Genomic DNA, 27,264 nt, shown 5'->3' on the forward strand with positions numbered 1-27,264 from the left:
TAAAGAATATTTTCTCTGTTACAATTTTGTTAAAAACAGTGTGATGAGAAATAGAGATTAATAAGAACTTTATAAATAATAATAAAAATAATGAGTGCTATACATTGCCAGCATATTTCTAAGTTTATGGAATAGGCAACTTTTAAATAATAATAATAATAACAATAATAACTGTGGTAATAATTGGGGTTTTTGTTAAGCACTTACTATGTGCCAAGCACTGTACTAAGTGCTAGTGTAGATACTAGCAAATAGGGTTAGACACAGGCCTTGTCCCACATGGGGCTCACAATCTTAATCCTCATTTTACAGATGAGTAACCACGGCACAGAGAAGTGAAGTAGCTTGCCCAAGGTCACACAGCAGACAAGTGGCAGAGCTGGGACTAGAACTCAGGTCCTTCTGATTCCCAGGCCTGTGGCTCTAACTAGGCCACATTGCTTCTCAGCATGAGGGCTGGGGGGGCTTCTTTTTAATTAGCTGTTTTCTTTAATTAACTTTGGAATCATCTAACAACTCCCTGCTCTTTCCTGAAATTTTCCTTCTCATACAAAGGTATAAAAATATTCAAACAGCTTCCTCTTATTAGTAAATGTGAATATATATTTCAACTTTGAAACATACACTTAAGTGATTTGGATTTCAAGTACTTTTTTAGGTTGTCAAACCACTCCGGGCAAGCTTCTTAAGGTTATTAACTCTCCTTCATTCAGATATTGCCTTTATTCCTTCCTTTTTTCACCCATATTTCAGCACTTCTTGTGAGCCCTATGTCAGACCTGATTATCTTGTATCCAGCCCATTGCTTAGTATAGTGCTTGGTGCATAGTAAGTGCTTAAATACTATCATCATCAGGGAACATGCCTAACAATTCTGTTTTACTGTACTCCCAAGTGCTCTGTTGTGTGCTCTGCATACTGTAAACGCTTTGTAAATATCAATGATTGATACTGGATAGGATAAGCCCCATGAGGGTAAGGACCATGTCCACTAATTCTATTATACTGTATTAAGTGCTTAGTACATTGTAAATAGTAGCTGCTCAGTAAATACTATTGATAGTTACTTCATTTTATTTTCCACCTATTCAGTTTTCCACAACCTTTATAGGTACTCAGATGCTTCATTCTCCTCAGATGATAATCATTGTAAATACATCTGTGAATTTCAGGAGATCTGTCCCTTCTCTGGGGTAATTTCATACAGCCTGCATAAGCCCTTATCCTTCCTTTTTTTAATTGAATGACCTTTAATTTAGGCAAAGAGAATGCCTGTTATGCCGAATGCCTTTTCCCTTACAGGTTTCCAACACATTTGAAAGTGAAAGTCAGATTCAATTCTCTAACCAAATAACACATTAACTGCTTCTCATCTCATTGTCACAAGGTTTGTCTCAGTAATTGCATAAAGCCAAAAAAGGGTCTTTCCCCACTCTAGAATTTAAAAGAAGTCTGATATCCACTTCCATCCCAATTTTTTACTAACCTATCAATGAAGAGGTCTCATACTGGAAGTTAAACATAGAAATCAAATTCCAATTCACTCACTCCTAGCCCGGGCTCTGAAATAACTTTGGCATGCTTTGGATGGCAAAATGATATTTATACTCATGACATTTAATGAAGTAGTTCTAGCCAGTCTTTTAACATTTAAAAAGTTTGAGTACAAATAAGAAAAATACAAGAATGCTCTCCATAAACACATAAAACATTTGGAAATGCTAAGGTCTCAGTATTTTCTATATCATAATCTTTAGCTGTTTTTTTAAGTCCCTGGTGATATTTGCCACATTTTCCCATGTTTACCTATTTTTCTAATTCATTTGGCCAATTGCGCTTATGTTTCTACACACCCCCAATGATCCACATTTCACAATAATTTTTCTTTAATCAATGTGCTAGGAATTCCTTGTTACCTTTAAATGAACCCCAAATAGTAAACATAATTCATGACTAAATCCCCCACTGGGTGAAAGAAATCCTCTCTGCATCAAGTGAATCACATTTTCAGTGCTTCCCCCCATTTTGTGTCTCATTGCTACTTGTGCTTTTAATGTTTATATGCATCCAATCCAATTGACAAGCCTTTTGGCCTAATGGCTAGAGCATGAGCCTAAGAGTCAGAAGGAGTTCGGTTCTAATCCCAGCAGTGCCAGTTATCTGCCGTTTGACCTTGGGTAAGTCACCTAACTTCTCTGGGCCTCAGTTACCACATCTGTAAAATGGGGATTAAGACTGTGAGCCCCATGTGGGACAACCTGATCACCTTGTATCTCCCCCAAGGCTTAGAACAGTGCACTGCACATAGTAAGTGCTTAACAAATGCCATTATTATTATTATTATCATTAAAATGTGATCTAGAGGCTAGATTAAGCCCAACGATGTATTCGGCCTGGCCAATAGGGCTGACCTGGGATGTCAGACTCCCTGTGGAAGGGAGAGTGTGTCCATCAGCATCACGTTCTTCCTGATTCTGAGCCAGCACAGATGCTGCCAATAACTCTGTCTGCCTTTTGGCACTTTTCACGTGCTCTCTCTCACTCATGTCAGGGAAACTCTGCCTGTTTCAAAATTGGGAAAGTACTCCTCCAGCCCAAATAATCGCTCACCTTCGCATTAGACATTTTCAATAATTAACACTGTCATTGGCACCTTACAACTTCACGTAGTTCACAGATATAAATTCCAAATATAAACATGAAATTTTGTATGGAGACATAGCATATCCTCCACTGGCAGCATAGTGACTAGCATTGTGGTAGCTATGGATGGGTATGGAGTTGTTCTTTATATGTCTGCATCAATACTGCTTCTAGCCCTTGTTTTGACGCACCTATGATACATTAATAACTTTAACCTGTTAGTCTAACTGAAAATAGTCTTTTCAATACATGATCCTCCCCCCACCACTACCCAACGAAGACCTTTAATAGCTTATTTCTCAAATTCAAATGGAAACTTCTTTCCAACAACATTTACCATGATAATGCTCTCTTTAACCCTTCCTTGACTTTTGGAGCAATCATATTTTTAAGTGTCTTTATTAGGCTCAGATCTATTTCCATACTACTTGCTAAGAATTTTTCCCTAAATATGAAATTTTCCTTCAAAGTTTGCATTTTCTTTTAAAGTTTCATGTCTGCAGTGCATATTTTAAATAAATGTGCATTCATTTCCCTTATATTCATTTGAGTGCATCACAAATCAGTACTGAATCCATGTACATATTTATCCTTCTGTTTGTTAAACTTTTATGGAAAACTAAGGATGCTGGTCCTCAACCTAATATATTGACTCTACAAATTAACTCAATGGATTTTTCCCAAATCCTCTACAGAGGCATCTTGAGAAGAAAAGTATTGGGTTTCTGACACTTAAACAAAAGTTTTCTCTCAGGAACTGGAGTTCTTGGGATTAAAGATGGTTTAAGCAATCCACCACCCTCTTCCTTACCCAACCCCCACTTATTAATTCAGGGTCCACTTTTTTCTTTAAAATTCTTTGCATTTATAATTTATTAATTCCATCTTTTAACTAAAGTTTTCATTTACTGATAAAATTTTGTTCCAAATCCAACATATAGCTGCCTCAAAAATCTTCTGTATTTTCAAATATCTCTTCATAATGACCTTGAATATTACAATATTTTCCTGGGGTAAGTTATATACTCAAAATATTTTCCAAAATGTTTAAGTTGAATTTATAGGTTCCTTGAGCTCATGGTTCAAATACCATGTCTAGTGTTTTATCTTAATTTCCCCACCCCCCACAAAAAACCCCCAAAATATTCAGTTCAATTTTAAATCTATTATGGTAGTTTTTTACCTGGGCAACCAAATCTAGCAAAATCATTTAAGATCTACTTAGTATTAATTCTCTTCTCCAATCTGGACTTTCCATCTGCTTCTATATTTCCCAACATACATAAACATATTTGAAATAAGTAATTTTTGCTGATTGTTAAAGGGATTCCATTACATGCTTTGGTCCCCTATTCCACTTTCCAATTGAGAAGATGTTCATAGTATCTGTAGCCAAGGGTGAGGGGGCCACAGGGAGGTGGAGAGTTGCAATCTGAAATGAACAGACTTCGTGGTTATCATATTTGTGCTTGCAAATGTGAATTTGAAGTTGGAATGGGGCAATATAAGCACAAAGAACGAAGCCTGATTTACCGGTTCCCAAAATATCATTCTGCACATGTCTCCCCACTCCTCAAAAAACTCCAACAGTTGTCCATTCCTCTCCACATTTTTTCATGGTAAATGTGAAGTGCTTACTACATATCAAGCACTGTTCTCAGCACTGGGACAGTTACCAGTTAATCGGGTTGAAAACAGGCCCTGCTCCTTAAGGGGCTCACTCTAACAATGAGGGAGAACAGGTTTTGCATCCCCATTTTCCAGTTGAGGAAACTGAGGCACAGAGATGTTAAGTGACTTATCGGAGGTCATACCAGTAAGCAAGTTGCAGAGCTGGGATTAGAACCCAGGTTGTTTGACTTCAAAGCCCAAGCTTTTCCCACTAGACCACCCTGCTTCCCCCAGAAACCCCTGGAGATTGGCTTTAAGGCAATCAGTTCTCTCCCTCCTACATACCCTAACTATTCTCCCATTACACCCTAACTCACATGCTTCATGTCCCTCTCCCTCATGTCAACCTGCTCACTAGGCCTTGTTCTCTTTATCTCACCCCTGACTTCTTGCTCATACCCTCCCTTCTGCCCAGAACTTCCATTTCCCCCATATTTAAACCCCTTCTGAAATCACATCTCCCTGGTGGAGGCTTCTGTGATTAGTTTCTCATCTCCCCAGCCTCTATCCCCTCAACAAATGAATATACATACCCTCCTGTTACACTTCTGCATATTTATACTCTATTCCTTCCTCCTGCTTGCAATTCAATTTAGTGTTTGTCTCCCCTGCTAGACTGAAAGCTCACTGAAGGCAAGGATCATGTCTATCAACTCTACTGCATTCTCCTAGGAGCTTAGTACAATGCGTGCACACAGTAAATCGCTTAACCAATTCTGCTGAGACAAAGCAGGGTTTAGTGGAAAGAACAGGACTGATGATCGTGACAGCCAGGATCTAATCCTGTGCGATCCTGATTTCTCCATGCTTCAATTTTCTCCTTCATAAAACAGCTATTCAACATCCTTTCTCCCTCCCTCTTCAGTTGTGAGCCTTGCTTGGGAAAGGGATGGTGTCTGTTAGGATTGTACTGTTTCTAGCCTAAGCTTCTCACAAGTGCTCAGTGCACAGTAAGAATTTAACAAAATGACAATTATTATTATGATTATTATGGTGGTTGAGCTGTGGCAGTAAGGCAGCCCTCTTTGGTGTAAGAATGGAGATTAAAAAGTGCCACATTCTGCTTCATGGATTTATGACCTGTTTATTGTTCAATCTAAGTCAGCCATCCTGGCCTAAAAGGAAGTGGAAGTAACTTTAATCCTCTAATGATGGCTCACTGTTCTCTCATCAGGAGAGAGGGAGGTAAGTTGTTTTTGATAGTGTGAAGCTAATTATAAACAAACTAGAGAAGCAGTATTGCTTAGTAGATAGAGCATTGGCCTGAAAGTCAGAAGGCTGTGGGTTCTAATCCCGGATCTGTCACTTGTCTGTCTGCTTTGTGACCTTGGGCAAGTCACATCACTTCTCTGTACATCAGTTACTTCATCTGTAAAACAGAGATTAAGACTGTGAGCTCAGTGTGAGACAGGGAGTGTGTCCAACCTGATTTGCTTGTATCCATCCCAGCGCTTAGTACAATGCTTGGCACAAAGTAAACTCTTAAATACCACCATTATAATAATAATAATGATAAACAATCTCTTCAACACTAGATTCATTAATTTCAGTATCATCTGTCTTTCACTCAAACTTGTTTATCCATCTGTGTTTCTTTCTTATGAATTCTTCCCCAGTTTTCTCTGTCCTAAAGATTTAGAGTCCAGATTCCTCCTGCACTCTCTTTCTCTCCCTCTATGATCCTCAACTCCTCTACCTCTTTAGATTGTAAAGATACTAGACTGTAAACTCATTGTGGGCAGGGAATGTGCCTACTAATTCTTATATTGTACTCTCCCAAGTGCTTAGTACAGTGCTCTGCTCACAGTAAGCGCTTAGTACATATGATTGATTTTACCTCCTTGAGGATAGGAATCTTGTTTTTTATCATAGTCACCTGGCTCTGCCATTTGCCTGCTTTTTGACCTTGGGCATGTCACTTAACCTCTCTATGTCTCAGTTTCCTCAATCGTAAAATGGGGATTCTATACCTTTCTCCCTTCCCCCGTATATTCTGAGCCCCACATGAGAGAGGGACTGAGTCCAACCTGATTGTTTTGTATCTCGGCACACAGTACAGTGTTTAGCACATAGCACGTGCTCAACAAATATCACCATCATCATCATTAATTTAATGATTTCAAATGCTTAGTACGGTGCTCTGCAAAGAGTAGGTGCTTGATACACAGTATTAGTTGGTGGAGTACAGTAACCTAGAAGTCCAGCAATGCTTAACTGAGGGGAAGATGATTTTTTTTTTCCGCAGTCCCACATTCACTCCAGTTCCTCACTTTATTTCCATCATAACAGCACTAACTTTCTGAGTCATATTCAAGATGTGGTCCATATGGCCCTTAAATATTTTCCATGCCTTTTTTTTTTTTGGAACAGGGTGGGAGGTAAAGAGAGAAATAAGAAGGGATGAGAGGAAGCTTCAGGTTGAATGTAAAGGAAGAACAAGTTCTGGCATTTGTAGCTAAATTGTCATACTGTTTACTTTGGAAAAGCAAATCTAAAAAAACTAGACAATGATTCATGCCATGTTTTTAAAAAAGCAGAGTTAGAAAACAGGGATCTTCCACTAAATTAAGCATGTATAAAATCCCAGACAGATAAATAAAACATCAAGCAAAAGCTGCTAATATCAAGGGGCTCCGCAGTACCGAAAAGCAATTGATCATCACCGTTATAGGATATTTTTTATACAGTGTCCTGCTAAAATTAATGAAACTAAAGGCATCATCATCTTTGAAATTGAACCGAGTCCAGAGGAAACACTTTAGATAACAAAACACCATTTCTACTTTTTTTTTTTGAGGCTGGGGGGCGGTGCACAGAGAGGAGGGTGGTGAAAACCTAGTCTGGGAGTAGATGAAATAAGACTACATTGCAGTTCTTCTCGACTTCTCCTGCCTCATTCTAGAACAGATGCAGGTTATTTGGGGAGTTTCCTCAGAATTTTATCACATTACTTAACATGAATGGACCCGTGTTTGCCAGCTCTCACGTTTGAAGCTCAGCATTAATCTAGGAACACATTTTAATGACCAAATACCGTAAGAGTTTGACTATGGGTTGAAGAGAAAAACATTTAGAAAAAAGGGAAGGCTTTTGTTACTTCTGAAATAAGGAAGGAGGACTAATAACCATTTCAGTCTGGATAAAAAAGCATGTCATTGGTTCAGATCAATTGTCATCCAACCTAGTATTGCTTCCAGTTAGAGGAAAAGAGTAATAGTCCCCTTTCTTGATATTAATCATTATGGTTAATCTAGTATTCTTACTTAACCTGTATAAACTTTTCATTTGTGAAGTGTTCCAAATTTATTTTAAATGCACAACTATTTTAGGCCTGTACAACGTGTTATGATAAATGCTATTTTCTGACACTTGGTCACAAGGAAATATTTTCTCTCATTAAAAACCTATAAGCATCAGTCTTCATTCAGTGAATCCTCTGATGCTCATCGTGAGCAGGGAATGTGTTGACCAACTCTTGTTTTATTGTATGCTCCCAAGTGCTTAGTACAGTACACGTCAAGCACTCAATAACTGCCACTGATGATATTTATGTCTTGGGATTTACTGAAAATTATATTTTTGCCCTGCCCACTTGTTTCATATTTTGGAATCGTTTAATCATATTCAATCTTGGCCCTCATCATTTTCAGAGCGAAAAGTCATAATGTTTTTATTCTATCCTTATATGAAGTGCAGTCACAAACCTTGATTGTTTTGGTTACCCATCTCTGTATCTTTTCTTATATCTGGACTATAATGGCCTCCTCCTCACTGGACTCCCTTCTTCCAGTCTCTCCCCAACTCCAATCCATTTGATACATTGCTGCATGGATCCCGTTGTTGGGTAGGGACCGTCTCTATATGTTGCCAACTTGTACTTCCCCAGCGCTTAGTACAGTGCTCTGCACACCGTAAGCACTCAATAAATATGACTGAATGAATGAATGGATCCTCTCCTTGAACCATATCCCCTCTTCCAAAAGCAACTCCAATGCCTTCCCATTTCTCAGAGCGAGTAAGCCTTCAAGGTGATCCATCAACTCTCCCCAGCTTACTACAAATCAACTATCTCCAGTCACTACTCTCCATCTTGCTCTTTCTCTCTTCTTTTTAATGGTATTTGTTAAAGGCATGCTATTTGCCAGGCGCTGTTCTAGGCACTGGGGTAGATACAAGGTAATGAGGTTGGACACAGTCCTTTTCCCACATAGGGATCACAGTCTTAATCCCCATTTTACAGACGAAGGAAATGAGGCACTGGGAAGTTAAGTGACTTGCCCAAGGTCACACAGCAGACAAGTGGAGGAGCTGGGAGGCCCTCTCACTCTCAAGGTCCATGCTGTTTCCACTAGACTTCACAGCTTATCAACAGTCACTGGGGTTGGGCTGCAATTTGGCCACCCAAGTTCTAACCAGCTCATTCAGAGCCCCATACTGTTAATTGGTTTACTGAGATCGTTAATTGCAAAACTGTCAAGCAAAGGTCATGATCGAGAATTAGCATGACATCCCCAAACTTCTTGGCACCAATTGACCTGGGAATAATGAGCCCAACTCTTGTCAGACTGACATTCCTAACTGCCAGCCATGGTCGCGACAGGAACAGATGACAGAAGTCAAACAACTGTCTTTTGCTGGCATTAAATTGGACTACCACAAAATAGCAACTTAGTGGTTTTAATTTGAATAAATTTCAATGAGTGTCTCTACGATGACGTAACAATTTCTGTGGACTGTCCACTTGAATTCTCTGACATTTAAAGCCAAATTTAATTCAGACTTCACCTCCAAATTGCTTTCATCTTCTAGATGAGTAGGATTTTTTTTATTATTCATTGAAAAGCATCTCCAACCAGACAGATCCAATGTGAACTCAATAGTTACAATTGCCTGACTAAAAAAAAAAAAAGCCCTTTCGTATCAATGCATTAAACTTCTAGTACAGCCAACAGTTGACAGATACTGAAGGGAAGAGAGATTTGTCTGTATGGGGAATGATAGAAGAGTTGAGAAGGCAAGAAAGAAGCATACATAGGGAATGCTCAATCCATCCCAAATAACAGAGAATCTTGTAATATATACTGCTCATTACCTGGTTGCATAACTGGAAAACATTTTAAGGTATTTCTCCTGGTATAACATTCACGAGACTATTCATACATCTCTGTCTTAGCCAGGAAAACTGTATCCTCAAACAAGGTGGCTAAAGATTGCCCAAGAATACAATCATTGGTGATTATCTACAAATTTGAAATGGGAATTTTTTTGGTTTAATGATATTTGTTAAGCGCTTATTATGTTCCAGGCACTGTTTGAAAGATGGGGTAGATACAAACTAATCAAGCTGGACACAGTCTATGATCCACAGTACTGGAACATATTGGGGCTTACAGTATTAAATCCCATTTTACATATGAGGGAACTGAGTCACAGAGAAATTAAGTGATTTACTCAAGGTCACACAGAAGAAAGGTCAGAATCGATCACCTTCTTGCCAAATCCAACAGCCTTTATTCCATCCTAATCCTCCTTGACCTTTCATCTGCCTTCAATACTGTTGACCTTCCCCTTCTCCTGGAAACATTATCCAACCACAGCTTCACTGACACTGTCCTCTCCTGGTTCTCTTCCTATCTCTTTGGCCACTCATTCTCAGTCTATTTCGTGAGCCTCTCCTCTGTCTCCCATCCCTAACTGTGGGGGTCCTTCAAGATTCAGTTCTGGGCCCCTTCTATTCTCCATCTACACCCAATCCATTGGAGGACTCATTTGATCGCATGGCTTCAACTATCAACTCTATGCAGATGATTGCTAAATCTACATCTCCAGCATGGATTTCTTTCCCTCTCTGCAGTTTCACAGCTCCTCCTGCCTTTAAGACATCTCTACTTAGATGTCCTCCTATTGCCTAAAACTTAAAATGTCAAAAACGGAACGCCTTATGTTCCCACCCAAACCCCACCTTCCCACTGACTTTCCCATCACTGTAGACAGCACCACCATCGTTCCTGCTTTACAAGCCCATAATCTTGGCATTATCTTTGACTCCTCCCTCTCATTCAACCAACACATTCAATCTACCCAAATGGAATAGGTTCAACCTTCACAACATGGCTAAAATCCACTCTTTTCTCTCCAAACAGCTACCACATTAATCTAATCACTTACCTTACACCACCTTGATTACTCTATCAGCCACTTTGCTGACCTCACTTCCTCCTGTCTCTCCCCTCTCCAGTCCATACTTCACCCTGCTGCCAGGTCATTTTCCTACAAAAATGTTCAGTCCATGTATCCCTACTCCTCCAGAATGTCCAATGGTTGCCCATGCACTTCTGCACCTTTACCTTTGGCTTTATTTTTCTCCCTCCTACCTCACCTTCCTGCTCTCCCACTACAACCCAGCCCATACACTTTGTTTTTCTAATGCCAACCTACTCGCTGCACTTTGATCTCATCTATCTCACCAGTTGATCTCTCGCCCACATCCTACCTCTGGCCTGGAACACCCTCCGACAGACAATTACTCTTTACGATTACTCTTCCTCCCTTCTAAGCTTTATTGAAGGCACATTTCATCTGAAAGACCTTCCCTGTCTAAGGTCTCTTCTCCTTTTCTTTCTTTCCTTTGTTGCCTTGACTTGCTCCCTTTATTCATTCCCCTCTTCCAGCCCCACAGCACTTAGGCATATATCTGTAATTTATTTATTTATATTAATGTTTGTCTCCCTGTTTGTACTGTAATCTCATTGTGGGCAGGGAATGTGCCTGTTATATTGCACTCTCCCAAGCCCTTAGTACAGTGCTCTGCACACAGTAAGCACTTAATACAATTGATAGATTGAAGTGAGGGAGTTGGGATTGGACTCCCAAATTCTCTTTCCTTTAGGTCACTCTACTTCTCTAATTCCTTGGATTAAAATGGATCAAAACTTCTTAGAACCTAGAGGACAATTCTGATCCTTGTTGCAAAGTATCCAGTTGGCACTTTTGGGTTTGGCCTAAGGTTTAGCAGACACTAACAACTCTGTTGTATTGTACTCTCCTAAGTGCTTAGTATAGTGGTTTGCACACAGAAGGCACACAATAAATACCAATGGTTAGTTGATCGATTGACAGAAAACACTGTGAAAGAGTTAAAAATGAGAAGCATTGTGCTCTAGAAAAAGAATACAGGCCTGGGAGTCAGGAGACCTGGTTTCAAATTCCAATTCGGCTACCTGCCTGCTGTGTGACTTTGGGCAAGTCACTTCACCTCTCTGTGCCTCTGTTTCCTCATCCATAAAATGGGGACTGAATAAGCTGTTCTTCCTTCCCCTTAGACTGTGCACTTTGTGTGTGAAAGAGACTGTATCTGACCCGACTTCTTTTATATCTATCCCATGACTTAGTACGGTGCTCGACACCCTATTAAACACTGGGAGAATACAACAGAGTTGGTAGATACATTTCCTTCCCACAAGGAGTTTACAGTCTAGAGGGGGATTACAGATATGTGCATAAGTGCTGTGATACTGAGGGAGGGGTGAATAAAAGGTGCAGCTGGGGTTGGAGAAGTAAATTTGGGAGTCATCTACACATGGAGGGAAGCTGAAGGAGACCCAGAACAGAGGTTTGCAGGACACCTTCCATTAGGAAATTAGAGAAGGAACAGGAGCCATGAATGCGACCAAGGAAGGGTGCTCAGATGGAAGGAAGAGAACCACGTGAGTACTGAGTTAGTAAAACCATGGTCTGAAAGAGTTCATACCATATCATATTGAGTACATATTTTAGAGTTGCTCCTTTTGATTTTTTAAGTTTAGCATGTTTTCATTATTGATTGGAATCTATCATTCCTTGCATTTGTCCTCTTCCACTTAGATTATGAGATCCTTTTGGACCAGAGACGAGTCTTAAAGGATGTTTAGAACCTTGACTTGCCTGCTTGTCAGAGCTCAAAAGTATGGGTAATGAATAAAAACAGGCAACACAATTTCATATGGGGCATGTTCCACGTCATTCATTATGTAACATTCTATTACAAAGGTCCCAAACACAAACACTGCTCAAAATAAGACCACCCTCTTCCTTATTCTCTCCATCCATCATGGTCAATCAATCATATTTACTGAGCACATACTGTGTGCAGAGCACTGTACTAAGCGCTTGGGAGAGTACCCTGGAACAGAGGTGGTAGACATATACCCTGCTGACAATGAGCTAGCAGTCAAGAGGGGGACTAGGACTAGAAGACATCATAGGTACTCACTAATGCAAACTCCTTGTTGAGAATCATCTGCTCCATGAGGGACGACTCGTTTTGGAAAAGATGGGGCTGTAAGTGACTCCACATATGAGGAAACCACCAGAATTCATCCACAGACCCCAGCAGGAGGTCGTCACCTTCATCTTCCTCCTCAGTTCCTACAAAATAAGTGAATTCCCACTTAGATAAAAATAGTGCATCAGCCTACAGGTAACCCTAACACATTGATCATTATCATTGAACCCTTACTGTGTGCAGAGCACTGTACTAAGCACTTGGGAGCATACAATACAACAAAGTTGGTAAACACGTTCCCTGCCCATGCCTCCCTTACTGTCTATATGAGAGGTCCAATATGAATTATAGAAATAATCTGAGGAATAGCATTTGGGAGGAATGACCCCCAAACCCATTTTGGGGGTTTAAGGTTCAGTCGCCAACTTTTCAGCTAGTGACAGGAGATCCATCTGCCACCTCTAATGCATCATCTCAAACTAAAATCTGCAACTGAATCTTAACTGATAATTTTGTTGTTACCGTACAAGGCACGCAGAAACCTGCTTGACCTTCTGTTGCTTTACAAGTTTTCCCAGGTTAACAGTAGCAGAAATGTGTTTTTGTCAGTAAGATGAACCAGCATGGAACCCAAACCCAGAGAGCAGGTGCTGTGAGCAAAGACTGTCACTTTACAACAGCTGTTTTCTGATCAGAAGAGCACTTGAAAGAACGTTCTGAGTCTTTGGTTGTTTTCATGTTATTAACTCATAAAGGAAAAAAAGAGAAATTTCATGAACTGGAACCAACTTGTTCTAGGGTTCAAATGATCCAAGTTCAGCCTGCTTTTGAAGGTGATTATAGGAATGGGCAATATGACAACTTCCCCATCTGATTGGAGATGAATTACCAAAGAACTTTTTGACTAACTCCTCTTTCTTGAGTTTCCCAGCAGACTGGATTTAAGCTAAAATGTCCTGAATTGAAGTAATTTCATGCATAAATTTGTTCAGTTTCTAAACGGTTTCCACTCTATGTTTGTTTGCCTAAAACTGGGAGTATCTGGTAGGGAAGGACATGAAAAGCTAAACTATTTTTGAATAGCCCCCAGAAAAGCCTCCCAAAAAGACAATATATCCTTAATGATATTGATGAACTAGGAGTACAATGACCAGGAAGGGGAAGAAAGGAATCAAAGAATAAAGGGAAGGGAGAGGAAAGTAAGGCTGATGAATTTCTTGTGATTGAAGTAATAATAAAAATAATTATGGTAGTTGTTAAGTGATTACTATGTGCCAAGTACTGTTCTAAGCATTGGAGTAGATGCAAGCTAATAAGGTTGGACACAGTCTCTGTCCAACACAGGGCTCACACTCAATCCCCATTTTACAGATGAGGTAACTGAAGCCCAGAGAAATTAAGGAACTTGCCCAAGGTCACAGGGCAGAAATAGGAACCCAGGTATTTCTGAATTCCAGGCCCATGCTCCATCCACTATACCACACTGCTTCTCACAGAAGTACACATCTACAGAAAGCTTTGTCCAAATGAGACAGGGGAAAACTGTATATCATTTCTTTAGATTGAGGTAGAAATACAAATCTAAGAAAAGGTTCCTCCAAGTGAAACAGGAGAAAAGTGCATCTCCTCATTAACAAATTTTAAAGAGGAAGCTTTGGGAGAAGCAGCTTGGACTGTGCACAGAATTGAAGAAAAAAGGTGGGAGGGGAATGAGCAGAGTTGAACTCTAAGGACCAGAGTGCACTCAGGACTCTGGGTATCACAGAGCTTCTCTGAGCATCCAAAGCGGCACTGCCACTGGTTTCACTCAAGCTCTGAGGATCACCCCATGCTGGAGCTGGGGTCCCTGCTGGGTAGCAGTGTTTCTTTGTGATCTGGAGAGGTGGGCAGCAGCAGCAGTGGTGATGAACACCCTAGCCCAAGTCAACAGGCTCTTGGGGGCACAATGCTGTCTTTAAACCAGGAACTAGGACTCCCATGGGGGCCGAGGGAGATGGACTACTCCAGCAGAAATGCCACACCTGGGCCAGGTTGGTCTTCAGCTATGGTGGCCTGAAGCAAGTGCCACAGTCACTGTGACTCACACTCTTGCCATCATAACACTGTACCAACACAATGCCTTACTTTTCTCTTGGTCTAACTGCAATATCCAGCAATCAGCCCATCTCTCTCCTCCCACTTCTGTCCCAAGTACCAAATAAATTCTTTGCACTCCTCTTCTCCAGTCCCCCCACTCGCCTTCTACAATCAATCAATGGTATTTATTGAACGCTTACACTATTGGCAAAGCACTGTACTAGGCCCCCAAGGTGACCAGTTTTCTCAGGTATTTGTTAACTGCTTACTAGGTGTCAATCACTGTTCAAAGCACTGGGGTAGATATAAAATAAACCAGGTCAGAGCCAGTCCCTGTACCACACAAGGCTTGTGGTCTAAGTATAAGAGAGAACAGGTATTGAATACCCATTTAACACTTGAGGAAACTGAGGCATACAGAAGTTAAGTGACTTGTTCAAGGTCATACAGCAGTCCCATTGCAGATCCAGGATTAGAACCCAGGTCTTCTGACTTCCAGGTCCCTGTCCTTTCCAGTAGGCCATGCTGTTTATCAAATCTGTTCCCTCCTTTTGCCAAATCTCCTTTTTACTGTCTTAATCCTTCTCGACTTCTAGACTGCCTTTGATGATATGAAACCCTCCCTTCTGGAGACACTTTTGAGCCTTGGTTTTTCTGATGGAGACCTTTCTGGCTTATCTCCTACAGCTCTGATCCTTCTGAGTTTCTTTTGACATCTCTTCCTTTGTCTCTTACAGGTTAACTGGGTATCCCTCAAGGCTCAGTTCTGGGTCCCCGTCTCTTCTCAATCTCTCCCTGGGCAGCTCACCGATTGTCTTGACTTCAACTACTGTCTACACACTGATGACATCCAAACATATCTCACTTGCCCTAACCCTTCTTCCTCCTTATATTTTCATATTTCCTCTTGTCTTCAGGACCCCTCTAAGTGGATGTCCCACCAGCACCTTAATCTTTACTCCTCCCTCTCCTTCAAGTCCCTTTTTCAGTTCATCACTCCTGTTGGCTCTTCCTTGACAGGATTTCCATAATCTTCCCACTTCCTCTCCATTTAAACTGCCACCACTTGGGCCCAGACCCTGGTCATATCCCGATTTGACTACTGCATCAGCAATCTCACTCATATCCTGACTCTCAGTCCCTCTCCCTCTGCAGCCCATACTTTCAGACTGCTTTTCAAAAACCTCCAATAGTTGCCCATTTCTCTCTGAATCAAGCAGAAAACCCTGACTGTGTGCTTTAAGGTATTCAGTCAGTTCTATTCCTCCTGCTTATCCTCACTCCTCTCCCATTATATGCTTCATTCCTGTCAATCCAGCCGACTCACGCTCTCATCTTTCCAACTGATGACTTCATACTCTCCCTTCTGCCTGAAACTCCCCGCCTTTTCCTATCTGGAAAACCACTGCTTTCTGCAATCTCAAAGCCCTTCTGAGAGTATATCTCCTCTGGAAAGCCTTCCCCGATTAATCTCATCTCCCCATTTTATAACCACCCCTCAACTGCCATTTTAACATTGTGCATAGCCTAGACCCTTGGGTACCCACACCATCCCATTGCATTTATTCCATCTTCATATTCTATTCCTCCCTCTTATCTGCAATTCCTTTTAGAGTAGGTCTTCCCAGTAGATTGCCAGATTATAAACTCCTTGAAGGCACATATCATGTCTACTCATTCTATTTTACTCTCCCAAGTGATTAGAACAGTGCTCTGCCACATAGTAGGTGGCCAATAAATATTACCGACTGATTGACGGTTCTCATCCTACATCTGTATCAAACTGACTTTGCTGACAAAATAGGAAGTAGCATAGGCTAGTGGAAAGAGCAAACAAGAAAGCAGCAGAAGTAGCAGTTAGTTTGGAGACAACAGACCTGCTGTCTAATCACACCTCTGCCACTAGCCAGCTGGGTGGCCTTGGGCAAATCCCTACTTCCTGTGTCAATGATTTGTCATCTGTAAAACTGCGATGGTAACTACTCTTCCTTCCTCAGAGTGTGAGCCTCCATGTCTGATCTCGATATCATATCTACTAGAGTACTTGGTACATTATAAAAACATAATACCACAATTACTACTATTATTTTTCAAATTCCATTGCCTACATTTCCCTAAATTTTGAACTTGAAACTAAAAGGTTTCTCCCATAACGTATTTTCAACCCCAAAAGGGATGCCAACTCAATGTTTCTTACCCCTTCACCAAGGCAGAGTGAGATGATACCCAGAAAAAGTTATTTCAGGGACTCTCCAGTGGATCGAAATAAAACACTGTTCCTGTGAGTGTCCTTATGTATTCTGAATACACCTCTTTAGTGAAAAAACCCTTTCATTTAGTGAAACTATTATTCATTCTGGGAAATGGCATGGAGAATAAAATATGTGCTTCACCAGCAAGCACAGATTTAATGAGAATTTTGCTGCCTGTATAAGATGATGTATCATTGTTGAAGTGTTAGAGGGGCAAAATTTCAATATTGGAGTTTCAGCTAATTTGGTCATTCACACCTCCCAACCTGGTAGTGATTTTCAAAATCTTTTTGCTCTTTTTTGAATCCATACAGGTACTCACCCCTTCAGAAGACTTGGTTTTATAGAAAATAAAATATAGTGGGAAAAGCAAAGATCTGGGAGTCAGGCATCTAATCCCAGAAATATCACTTTCCTGTTCAACCTTGGGGAAGTCAATTAATTTTTATGAGCCACAATTTCCTCACATGTCAAAATGGGGCCTAAATACCTATTAATAACTAATAATTGAAAATTATAATATTTGTTAAGTGCTTAATTATGTACCATTGTACTGGTGGATACAAGCAGATCAGGACAGATATAATCCCTGTCCCATGTGGAGTTTACTGTCTCAATCCCCATTTTACATATGAGGCAACTGAGGTGCAGATAAGTGAGTGACTTGATCAAGGTCACAAAGCAGACAGGTGACGGAGCCAGGATTAGAACCCATAACCTTCTGACTCGCGGGACCATGCTCTATCCACTACGCCATGTTGCTTCTCTATTCTCAATCCCCCTCAGCCTGTACAGAACAGGTTCTATGTCCAAATTGCTTATGCTGTAACCCAGCACTCATTACAGTGCTTGGCACATAGTGCTTAACCAATACTGCACTTATTATAAAGCTAGATTGCAAGCTCCTTAAGGGCAGGGATCATGCCTACCCTACTGTATTCTCCCAAGTGCTCAGTGCAGTGCTCAGCACAGAGAGCTCAATAAATATAATTGAATGACTGAATCAGGCTGAAGAGAATTAGTACAAGCACATATGTTTTCTGGCTGAATCCCAGGTAGTCCTTTAAGGATAACAACATATCATGCTATGGCTAAACTAACAATTGCATGCAAAGTAGTACATATCGATTTTAGGTCTCCTTTTCTGATACAGATATAGTTCAATTGGTGAAAAATTTCCATTGAAATTTTATTCTCAAACTTGACCTGAGTTGTTCCTGAATTTAAACATTATATTTTTCTTTTTTCTCCCTACGGCTTCCATATCTCTGTTCTTTGTAGGTTGAGAATTGAAAAGCTGGAAGTGCCGGAATATATTGCGAGAGTTTTCACAGGGCTTCAGCCTTGTTCTGAATATCTATCTGGTTATTGGCCAAGTTACTTATCAAGCCAGGTTCAGTCCGGCTCCCTGCACAAGGGGACAAGTTGGCTGCCAGGTGGGCCCTTCTTTGGAAGGTCTTTCTGTAGTCTGGGAGAATGGGGGGAAACAGATTTCTCTTTCTGTTTGTCTCTGGCCCTCAGTGTTGTCTCTTAGACCTGCAGTTTCATTATTTAGACTAAAGGCCTAATGTGGGACAGGTACTGTGACTGACCTGATTATCTTGCATCTACCCCAGCACTTATTATAGTTCTTGGCACACAGTAAGCACTTAACAATAATTGTAATAATGATAACAATGGTATTTGCTAGGTGCTTCCTATATGCCAGGCACTATATTAAGCACTGGGGTGAATACAAACAAACAAATCAAGTAGGATACTGTCCCTCTTCCATGTGGGACTCAGTCTCAACTCCCATTTTACAGAGGAGATGACAGGCACAGAGAAGTGAAGTGACTTGCCCAAGGTCACACAGCAGACAAGTTGCAGAGCCGGGATTAGAACGCTTGACCTTGTGACTCCCAGGCCCATGGTCACTATTATTAAAAACAGGCCCATATCTTAATGTCAATTTTTGGCAGATCATTTATGGGACAGAATTTAGAAAAAAATGAAAACTGATCTGTCGTCCTTTATCAACATCATTCTATTTTCAATAAGATTGCTAACAAAATCATATTGACAAAATCAGAAGCAATGTAGAGAAATGTGTAGAGAAATACAAAAAAACTCGGCTTTTATCACCAAATAAAATAACTGAAACCAAGTGTTTCTATGCCATAGAATCTGTTTCAAGGGACAAATACTGCCAAATAACTAATTGACTCCTTGGAGAGTAATGATATGGATACTCACAACTTCAATCCTCTGGGGTCCTATTTAGTAATTATGGCATGACAGGAATAGACACTTCCTTACTCATGAGTAATTTCCTAATGACTTGATGAAATTGATAGGCCCCTGAACAATCCAAATTTTCAATCTGGAAAGAGCCCATCTAACCCTGGATAGAACTGTCCCTTGAGTTGGACTTTTCAGTCTAGTGAGGAGAGATGAAATCTGAGTAAGAGGCAAACACAATTTCAGGCTCAATACATTCCCATCTTTCAGGGTTAGGTTCTTGATTTAAAGGCTTTAGACAGCTAATGGTTAGCAAGTTGGAGCCATGTCTGTTAAACTTGTAAAATGCTCAGCACAGTGCAATCCTTCAGGGACCAAGGAAGGGATTTAAAGTGCTTGATGGTGGTTTAATGATGTCTGTTAATTTACCTATCAGTAACATAAAGCATTTGGAATCAAAGATCTTGACTCTCTGGGATTTAACTGTTGGTTTTTCCCTTTAAGTGCTGAGGAGGTCTTTTCCTGGAAAAATGTGAACAGAATGTTTCAGCCCCTGAAGGGGGCAGTTGGTGCAAAACACACCGTACCACCTTGTATTTGAAAGGAAAAACAGGAATTGAATTTGTGGAAAACATAAGCCCTGGCACAGTATTAATCATGTCAAGAATATCAATATCGGCCAACCTCAATCGATTAATAATACTTACTGACCATTTACTGTGTGCAGAACATTGTACTAAGTGCTTGGGAGAGTACAATATAACAGAGTTGGTAGATACATTCTCTGCCCACAAGGAGCTTACAGTCTAGAGGGGGAGAAAGACATTAAAAGAAGTTACACATCTGTACATAAGTGTTCTGGGGCTGAAGGTGGGGTTAAGTGCTTTAAGAGTACAAATTCAAGTGCAAGGGTGACTCGGAGGGGAGAGGAAGTAGGGGAAGGCCTCATGGAGGATATGTGGTTTTAATAAGACTCTGAACGTGGGAAGAGTGAAGGTCTGGGGATATGAAGGGAAAGGGAGTTCCAGGCCAGAGGGGGAAGATATGGACAAGGGGTTGGCTGCAAGATAGAAGAGATCGAGGTACATTGAGTAGATTGGTGTTAGAGGTGAAAAGTGAGCATGCTGGGTTACAGTAGAAAATCAGTGAGACAAGGTAAGAGGAACAGAGTTGACTGAGGACCTTAAAGCCAATGGTAAAGTGGATGGGCCACCACTGGAGGGTTCTTGAGGAGTGGGGAAACAAGGACTAAACATTTTTGTAGGAAAAGGATCTGGACATGAGAGTGAAGTATGGACTTGAGTGGGGAGAGGCAGGGAAGTCAGCAAGGAGGCTGTTGCAGTAGTGCTTGGATTAACATGGTAGCAATTTGGATGGAGAGGAGAGGGTGAATTTTAGCAATGTTGTGAAGGTAGAACAAATGGGATTTGGTAAGAGATTGAATATGTGGGTTCACTGAGAGAGAAGAGTTAAAGATCATAACAAGATTACAGGCTCGTGAGACACGGAGGTTGGTGGTGTTGTCCACAGTGATGGGAAAGTCGGAGGAGGATAGGATTTTGGTTGGAAGACGAAGAGTTCTGTTTTGGATAAGTTAGGTATAATGTGCTAACGGGAGGCAGGAGGAAATACAGGGCAGCAGAGAAGCAGAAAGATAAGGGCTGGAGATGTAGATTTGGGAATCATTGGCCTAGAGATAGTAGTAAAGCAGGTGAAGCAGCGTGGCTCAGTGGAAAGAGCACGGGCTTTGGAGTCAGAGGTCATGGATTCAAATCCCAACTCTGCCAACTGTCAGATGTGTGACTTTGGGCAGGTCACTTAACTTCTCTGTGCCTCAGTTACCTCATCTGTAAAATGGGGATTAAAACTGTGAGCCCCTAATGGGACAATCTGATCACCTTGTTACCTCCCCAGCGCTTAGTACAGTGCTTTGCACATAGTAAGCACTTAACAATTACCATCACTACTATTATTACTATAGTGGAAGCCATGGGAGGGAATGAGTTCTCCAAGAGAGGGGTAGGAGATGGAGAGCAGAAGCAGACCCAGAAATGAGCCTTGAAGAAACCCAAAGTTAGGGGATTGGAAGCAAAGGAGGAGTCAATAAGAGACCAAGAATGAGCAGCCAGAGAGATAAGAGGGGAAACAGGAGAGGGTAGTGTCAGCGAAGCCAAGGTAAGGTAATGTTTCCAGGAGAAAGGGGTGGTCCACATCAAAGGCAGCTGAGGTTTCTCAAGAAAGCATCCCTCAAATTACAGGAGAACTGCAGCATTGAGTTCCCAATAAAAATCTATACTCTGAATCCTGCTACCCTAGTCAAGGAGAGTTTTTCACAATCTGAATATTACTTCTGTTGAGTTGTCCACTGGAAGAAATTCATCTTCCAAGACTTACTTCCTCAGATGATTACAGATTCATCTCAGGGTGAAGCTGTCCTTTTGACATTTCACAGGTTCACACCAGTGTTTGCACAGAGGAAATGGCAAACCAGCAAAAGAAAACCAAACAAACTGGGATGAAATGTGAATGAAGTGCTTTGCAGCAATAAAATAATACTTAGTTCTATTCTAAACCTTGAAATATGGGTGTAACTCAGATTTTAAATATCCACTTTTAGGGGGATTTTATACAAAGGAGTATTCATTTTTCACTGGTATTTCCTACCCACTCCATGCAGACCAATTGCAATGGGGTCTAGGTTTTCTAATACTTTTGTCAGGCAAATAACTAACTTAAAAATAAGAAAATATTGCTATCGATACTTCCTTACCATATATCTAACCTAGAGATGTGTGCAGTTTTAGATTGTTTACAGATATTTGTTTGCCTGTGCAAATAATCAATTGTATCGTACTGAGTGCTTACTATGTGCAGAACCCTTTACTAAGCACTTGGGAGAGTACAATAGAGCAGAATGAGATACCTTCCTTTTCCATAAAGGCTCCAAATCTCTGCCTGAAAAATATCCTTTTCAAAATGCATGGATTTGATTTACCTACAAGAACAAATACTAATTTTCCTACTACAGTTTTATATAGGCAGAGCATGTTCAATAGAGAAAATAGTCATTAAGGACAGGCATTAAGGCATGGCAATTTCAATATTCTAATAAACGGTGTTGAGCATTTTACACTAAAAGGCTCTTTGGGCAAACAAGCTCTATTTATGGTAATTAAAGAATACCTTTGCATGTGTTATTTATAATGAGCCAATAAAGTGTATACACACATGGAGAATATTTGGAAATGTTTCCACTAAGTTGATGGGATAAAACAACAATTGGAGGTCATAAATGAAGCACTGAGTTCCAAACCCAGATGCACCATTGCCTACAGGCTGTCAGCAATCCCTTAATGAAGACACACATATAGCTTTGAGCTATTTTAGTAAGCCTTATAAGCCACTTGACATTACCCACACAGTCTCTCACTAACCATCCTGAGAAATTACGCTGCTAATGTTCACATCAAAAGGGTTACGTTGGAGAGGGGCGGGAGGAGGAGGTCAGAGGGGGAAGACAAATTGAGATGAGAAACTGTGAACATCAAGTCTGTGTTTGGGGATGAAAAATCTGTATCCATCTTCTGTGAATCCTTGACAGGGGGAGGAGAAGCATGAGAGGGGAAAGAACCCGGGTTTAAGCAAGCCAAAATGATTGGAAGTTAGCTGAGCAAAACTACACCCAACACCTCAGTGGCAACCTGCACAGGTAACAGGATGGGCCAACAAGCCTTTTCTGAGGCTTCCCTTTCCGGAGAGACAGGTTATACCACTTGGTACAACTCAATGGCAACACAAACAATTTTGGGATCCTGAGGAAAAGCAAAATCACTTTTGCTAACCTGTGCTGATTTAAAATGCAAAGAAGTATAAACTTTCCAACAACGTAAGCAACAGGTGGAGAAGGAGGAAAGCAAAGACAGTAAAATACACCTCTGACCTTGAACCTTGATTTGAGAACACCTCCATCAACACACACTGAAAACTGTTCTGTCTCCAACATCCAAGGTTCTACTGCTTGCTTGCTTGTTTGATGGTACTTATTAAACACTTACTATGTGTCAAACTCTGTTCTACGGGCTGGGGTAGGTACCAGTTAATTAGGTCGGGCACAGTCTTAAGTTGGAGGGAGAACAAGTATTGAATCTCCATTTCACAGTTGAGGAAACTGAGGCACAGAAGTTAAGTGACTTGCCCAAGGCCAAACAGCAAGCAATTGGCAGAGCCAGGATTAGAACCCACATCCTCTGACTCCCAGGCCGTGCTCTTTCCACTAGAACACGCTGCTTTTCATAAACTTAAAATGGTCTGCAGCCATCATTCTACACTGGCCCAGTGCATTTCCATTTCCCAATGGGTGCTTAATACCCTACCACCTATTTATTGGTAGCTTCCTGAGAGCACAAAGTTCCTTCTTACCTGTGTGGTAAAACTTCCCTGAAAATCCAAGGTTGAAGGTAAAATTTGCAACATGAGTGCGCAGTAAATTTTGAGTCTCTAGTAATGCCTGAAATAAATAAGAAATTAACATGGGTTTAGAAAAATAAATATGAAGCTTAAGAATGCCTCGTTTTCAAATGCATGTGCATGGATGAGACATAAAATTAATGTGGCTCTTGATAGTTTGTGAATCTGGCTTTTTAATCTCAGATAGGTAAAGATGGTCAATCAATCAATCAATCGTATTTATTGAGCACTTACTGTGTGCAGAGCACTGTACTAAGCGCTTGAAGTGACTAATAGGAGAGAAAGTGACTAATAGGAGAGAAAGTGCCAGTTTAAGTGCAGGGCCTTGTTAGGCAAATCTCCTCATAGCTCAACCCTATAAACATATTGATTCTGGCCTGAAATATTGCTTGAATTTCCAGGCCCTGACCACATATTCTTCTGAGAGAATAGCAAGTCATATAATGGCATTCTTAAGGTCAAGGGATCTTCAGGTTGACAACCTAAAGTGTGACACAAATAAGTTCGGGATTCTACTGGAGAAGCAAGGTAACTTCTGCTAAACTGTGCTTAATTAAAATGCAAAGGAGTGTAAATATAAAATAGGAAAACTACCCGACAACCCAAGCAACGGGTGAGGAAGGAAGAAGGCAAAGACAGTATAATGCCTCTGCCCTTAACACTACTTACCTGTAAAAGAGACTTAAGGTCTTGATTTCCATGTTATGATGTGAATTGTGTGATGATGGATATAAGAGTAGGGGGGCTCATATCTGTATCAGAAAAAGTATCAAAGCCAGGCAAAGCTTGACCCCTCAATTCCTACATCGCCCTCCTAAAGGAAAGGTGAAAATCAAGCTCAACTGTTAAGTTTTTTCCCTCTTCACTGATTCTCCCAGCCAAAGTGCCTTGCTGGATGATGAAAGTGTACCAGGACTTGAATGGAAATCACAAGTATTTATGTACTTACCAGATAAACCTATTTCTGAAGCACTAACTCATCTGCATAGCTCTCTTTCCTTTGTCTTCCTATGCATACATTTTAGTGCAGTCAATCTCTCCTGCTAGACTGTAAGCAGAGAGGGCATGATGTCTATTAACTCTTTTGCATGTTTCCAAGCACTCAACACAGAGCTCTACACTTGATAACCACTCAATGAACACTATCTATTGATTGATTAAAATTCATTTCCCATAAGGCCACCAAACACTATTGCATGAGCAGTTTTTTTGCTGGATAATACTGCTTGGGTGATGATTTGACTTGGACATTGTGAATTTTGAAGGATGGTAACCATTCAGGACCCATTCATTCTGCCGTTCAAGAAACAGACCCCTGATCTGTTAAAACATGGAAAAGGCCATAGAGAAGCTAGTTAGGTTTTTAAATGTCACTAGGTCAACAAAAAGTCAGGCAGAAGCCAATGGTTGTGCACAATGACCATTTAACAGAAGAAAATTGTGAAGAGATTAAACTTTGGCAAATTAAATTTCACCACTATCAATTGAATTAAGCAATTACAGGAAATTGCACTGATTTTGTTCAACTCAATTATCTGAAGTCTGAAATGTAAGAAGCACTTTGTTCTCACCATGAATAAACTGAGAAGAGCTTTGTAAATAAAGTCTAATGGGTTAGATGGCATCTCTGTGCCTGGATTTGTTGGTCTAAATGATAATAATGAAGGAAATGTTACTGGTTAGAATCCTGAAAGGATGAAAAAGCCTAGGGAATACCAGGTAAATCACAAAACCACATCTAATCTGCATGAACAATGTAGGTTTTAAATATTCCACACCATAAAATGGTCTGATCCAAATACTAACCTCTCTCAGTCCCTGAAATGTAAACATTTTAGAAGCAAATACTTGTTTCTTTAGGCTGAGACACCCAATAGCTACTTTCTAAATGTAGGTCACTTCTCTGGCCTCAAAGTACCAAAGCATTCACTTGGAATGAGTAAAGTAGTGAGAAAGAAAGAGCAAGTCCTATGAGAACCCCAGGTTATTATGTTGGTGGGTGAAAATAGTCTGATTTTTAAAAGAAAAGAGGTGGAAAAAAGGAAGCATAGTATTAATGAATGTCACCTGGAGCAATTGCTGATGTGTATGTGGGTGGGGGCAGAGGGGTGTCATGAGGGAGAATAGGAAGAGGATGGAAGCCCAAGAAAAATATGAAGAAGCAATTGAAAAAAAAAAAGAGGAGAAAAATGTGAATAGTGAGGAAGAATGTCAGAGGAACAATTAGAGAATGAAAAGCAGCCTAAATAAGGGTAAAAATCTCTTGGAAGATTGAAATTTGTTTTGGAGGAAAACATTGAAATATAAAAATATTGACTTTAATGGGATTGAGCCTACTGAGGCAAAGCATGAGCACTATAACTTAAACCCGTACTGTGGAGAAAATATACCGCTAGACTTATTCAACATTAAAGGGAATCATTGGCTAGCATATGAACACAAACACTGTGGAAGTCAGGCTTTTCTTTGTTTTATATGTTTTTGAAGGTGCAAATATAAATATTTTTACCAATTGTATTTACAGTTATGGTGCAAAAGTCTACTCACCAACTCAGCTTACATATCCACAAACACAATGACAATAATAATTTTGAATTTAAAGGCCAACCAATAAGCTCTAAGAACTTCCCAGAAGTGATTTTAACTGCGCAGCATCCCTTTTATTTAACATGGCTGAAAAAGGTTAAAAATCCTGCCCAAGGTCAGCCAGCTAGAATGATTTCTACTTCTGCTTAAACACTCTCCTCTTTTCATTAGATTACTCTCCATGCCTCATGCTATGCTCATATAGAAGTAGTTTAAATGCATCCACATTCATTCAGGCAACATGCATATCGGTGCCATTATGATTATTTTGTTCAGCCAAATCCGTATCCAAGAAAGTTCATTTTCATGGATCTAGAATCGGTTATCCTTAATTAGCTCCTAGTCAGGCTCTCAGTGATATCACAGGGTGCTGGCATTGTGTTGGGAAATAACAATGATAATTTTCATAAAGGTAATGCTCTAGTTCACAAAGTAGTTTACTACTGCTAAGTTCTTACTTTTTCAGCTAATAGACTTGGGATGAATTAAAGCATTTTTATTTAAGCATAAAGCACCCTGGTGTACAGGATGGCAAATGAATCAAAGTTTCTAAATATACTGGTCTCATTTTATGCATACTCTTTAATTTCATTTTACACAATTATATTTTATAAAATCTCAATCTCATTTTCTAAAATCACATCTCTCTTCCAAGAGGCCTTCCCTGAGGATCCCCTCACTCCCCATTTCTTTCTCTCTCCCTTCTGAGTCACTTGAGTCTATACCCCCTAAAGCACTTCGATTCTCACCTCAACCCCAGCTCCACAGCACTTAGGTGTGTACTTAATTTATTTCCATGCCTGTCTCCCCGACAAGATTGTAAACTCCCTAATGGAAGAGAGCCTGCCTAACTCTATTGTACTGTTCTCCACGAGGCACTTAGCATAGTGCTCTGCACACAATAAATGCTCAGTAAGTACTTAACTCTTCTGAAGTTTTTCATTTCTTTCCCATTAAGGTGCATTTTGTAATGACACATATTAAGGATTCACACACACCCCATTGCACATATTACAATGCTCACTCCTCATCTAGGATTCCCTTTCATAGTCCCAACACCCTTTTTGCAGAAGAGAGGACTCTGTT

At 40.4% G+C, this 27,264-nt stretch overlaps 1 protein-coding gene across 2 annotated transcripts in view; it reads right to left on the reverse strand.

The window, feature by feature from the left end:
* NDST4 (N-deacetylase and N-sulfotransferase 4) overlaps window positions 1–27,264 on the reverse strand; it is a 192,534-nt gene that overhangs the window by 86,429 nt on the left and 78,841 nt on the right. For both annotated transcript variants that reach the window (XM_038755183.1, XM_038755184.1), the window contains exons 3-4: window positions 23,545–23,632; window positions 12,566–12,720 (exon numbers count right to left, since the gene is read on the reverse strand). In XM_038755183.1, the coding sequence (XP_038611111.1) occupies window positions 12,566–12,720; window positions 23,545–23,632 (243 nt within the window). The remainder of the gene's footprint in view (window positions 1–12,565; window positions 12,721–23,544; window positions 23,633–27,264) is intronic.

The sequence above is a fragment of the Tachyglossus aculeatus genome, chromosome 12 (genome assembly GCF_015852505.1).
Source record: "Tachyglossus aculeatus isolate mTacAcu1 chromosome 12, mTacAcu1.pri, whole genome shotgun sequence".
NCBI lineage: Eukaryota > Metazoa > Chordata > Mammalia > Monotremata > Tachyglossidae > Tachyglossus > Tachyglossus aculeatus.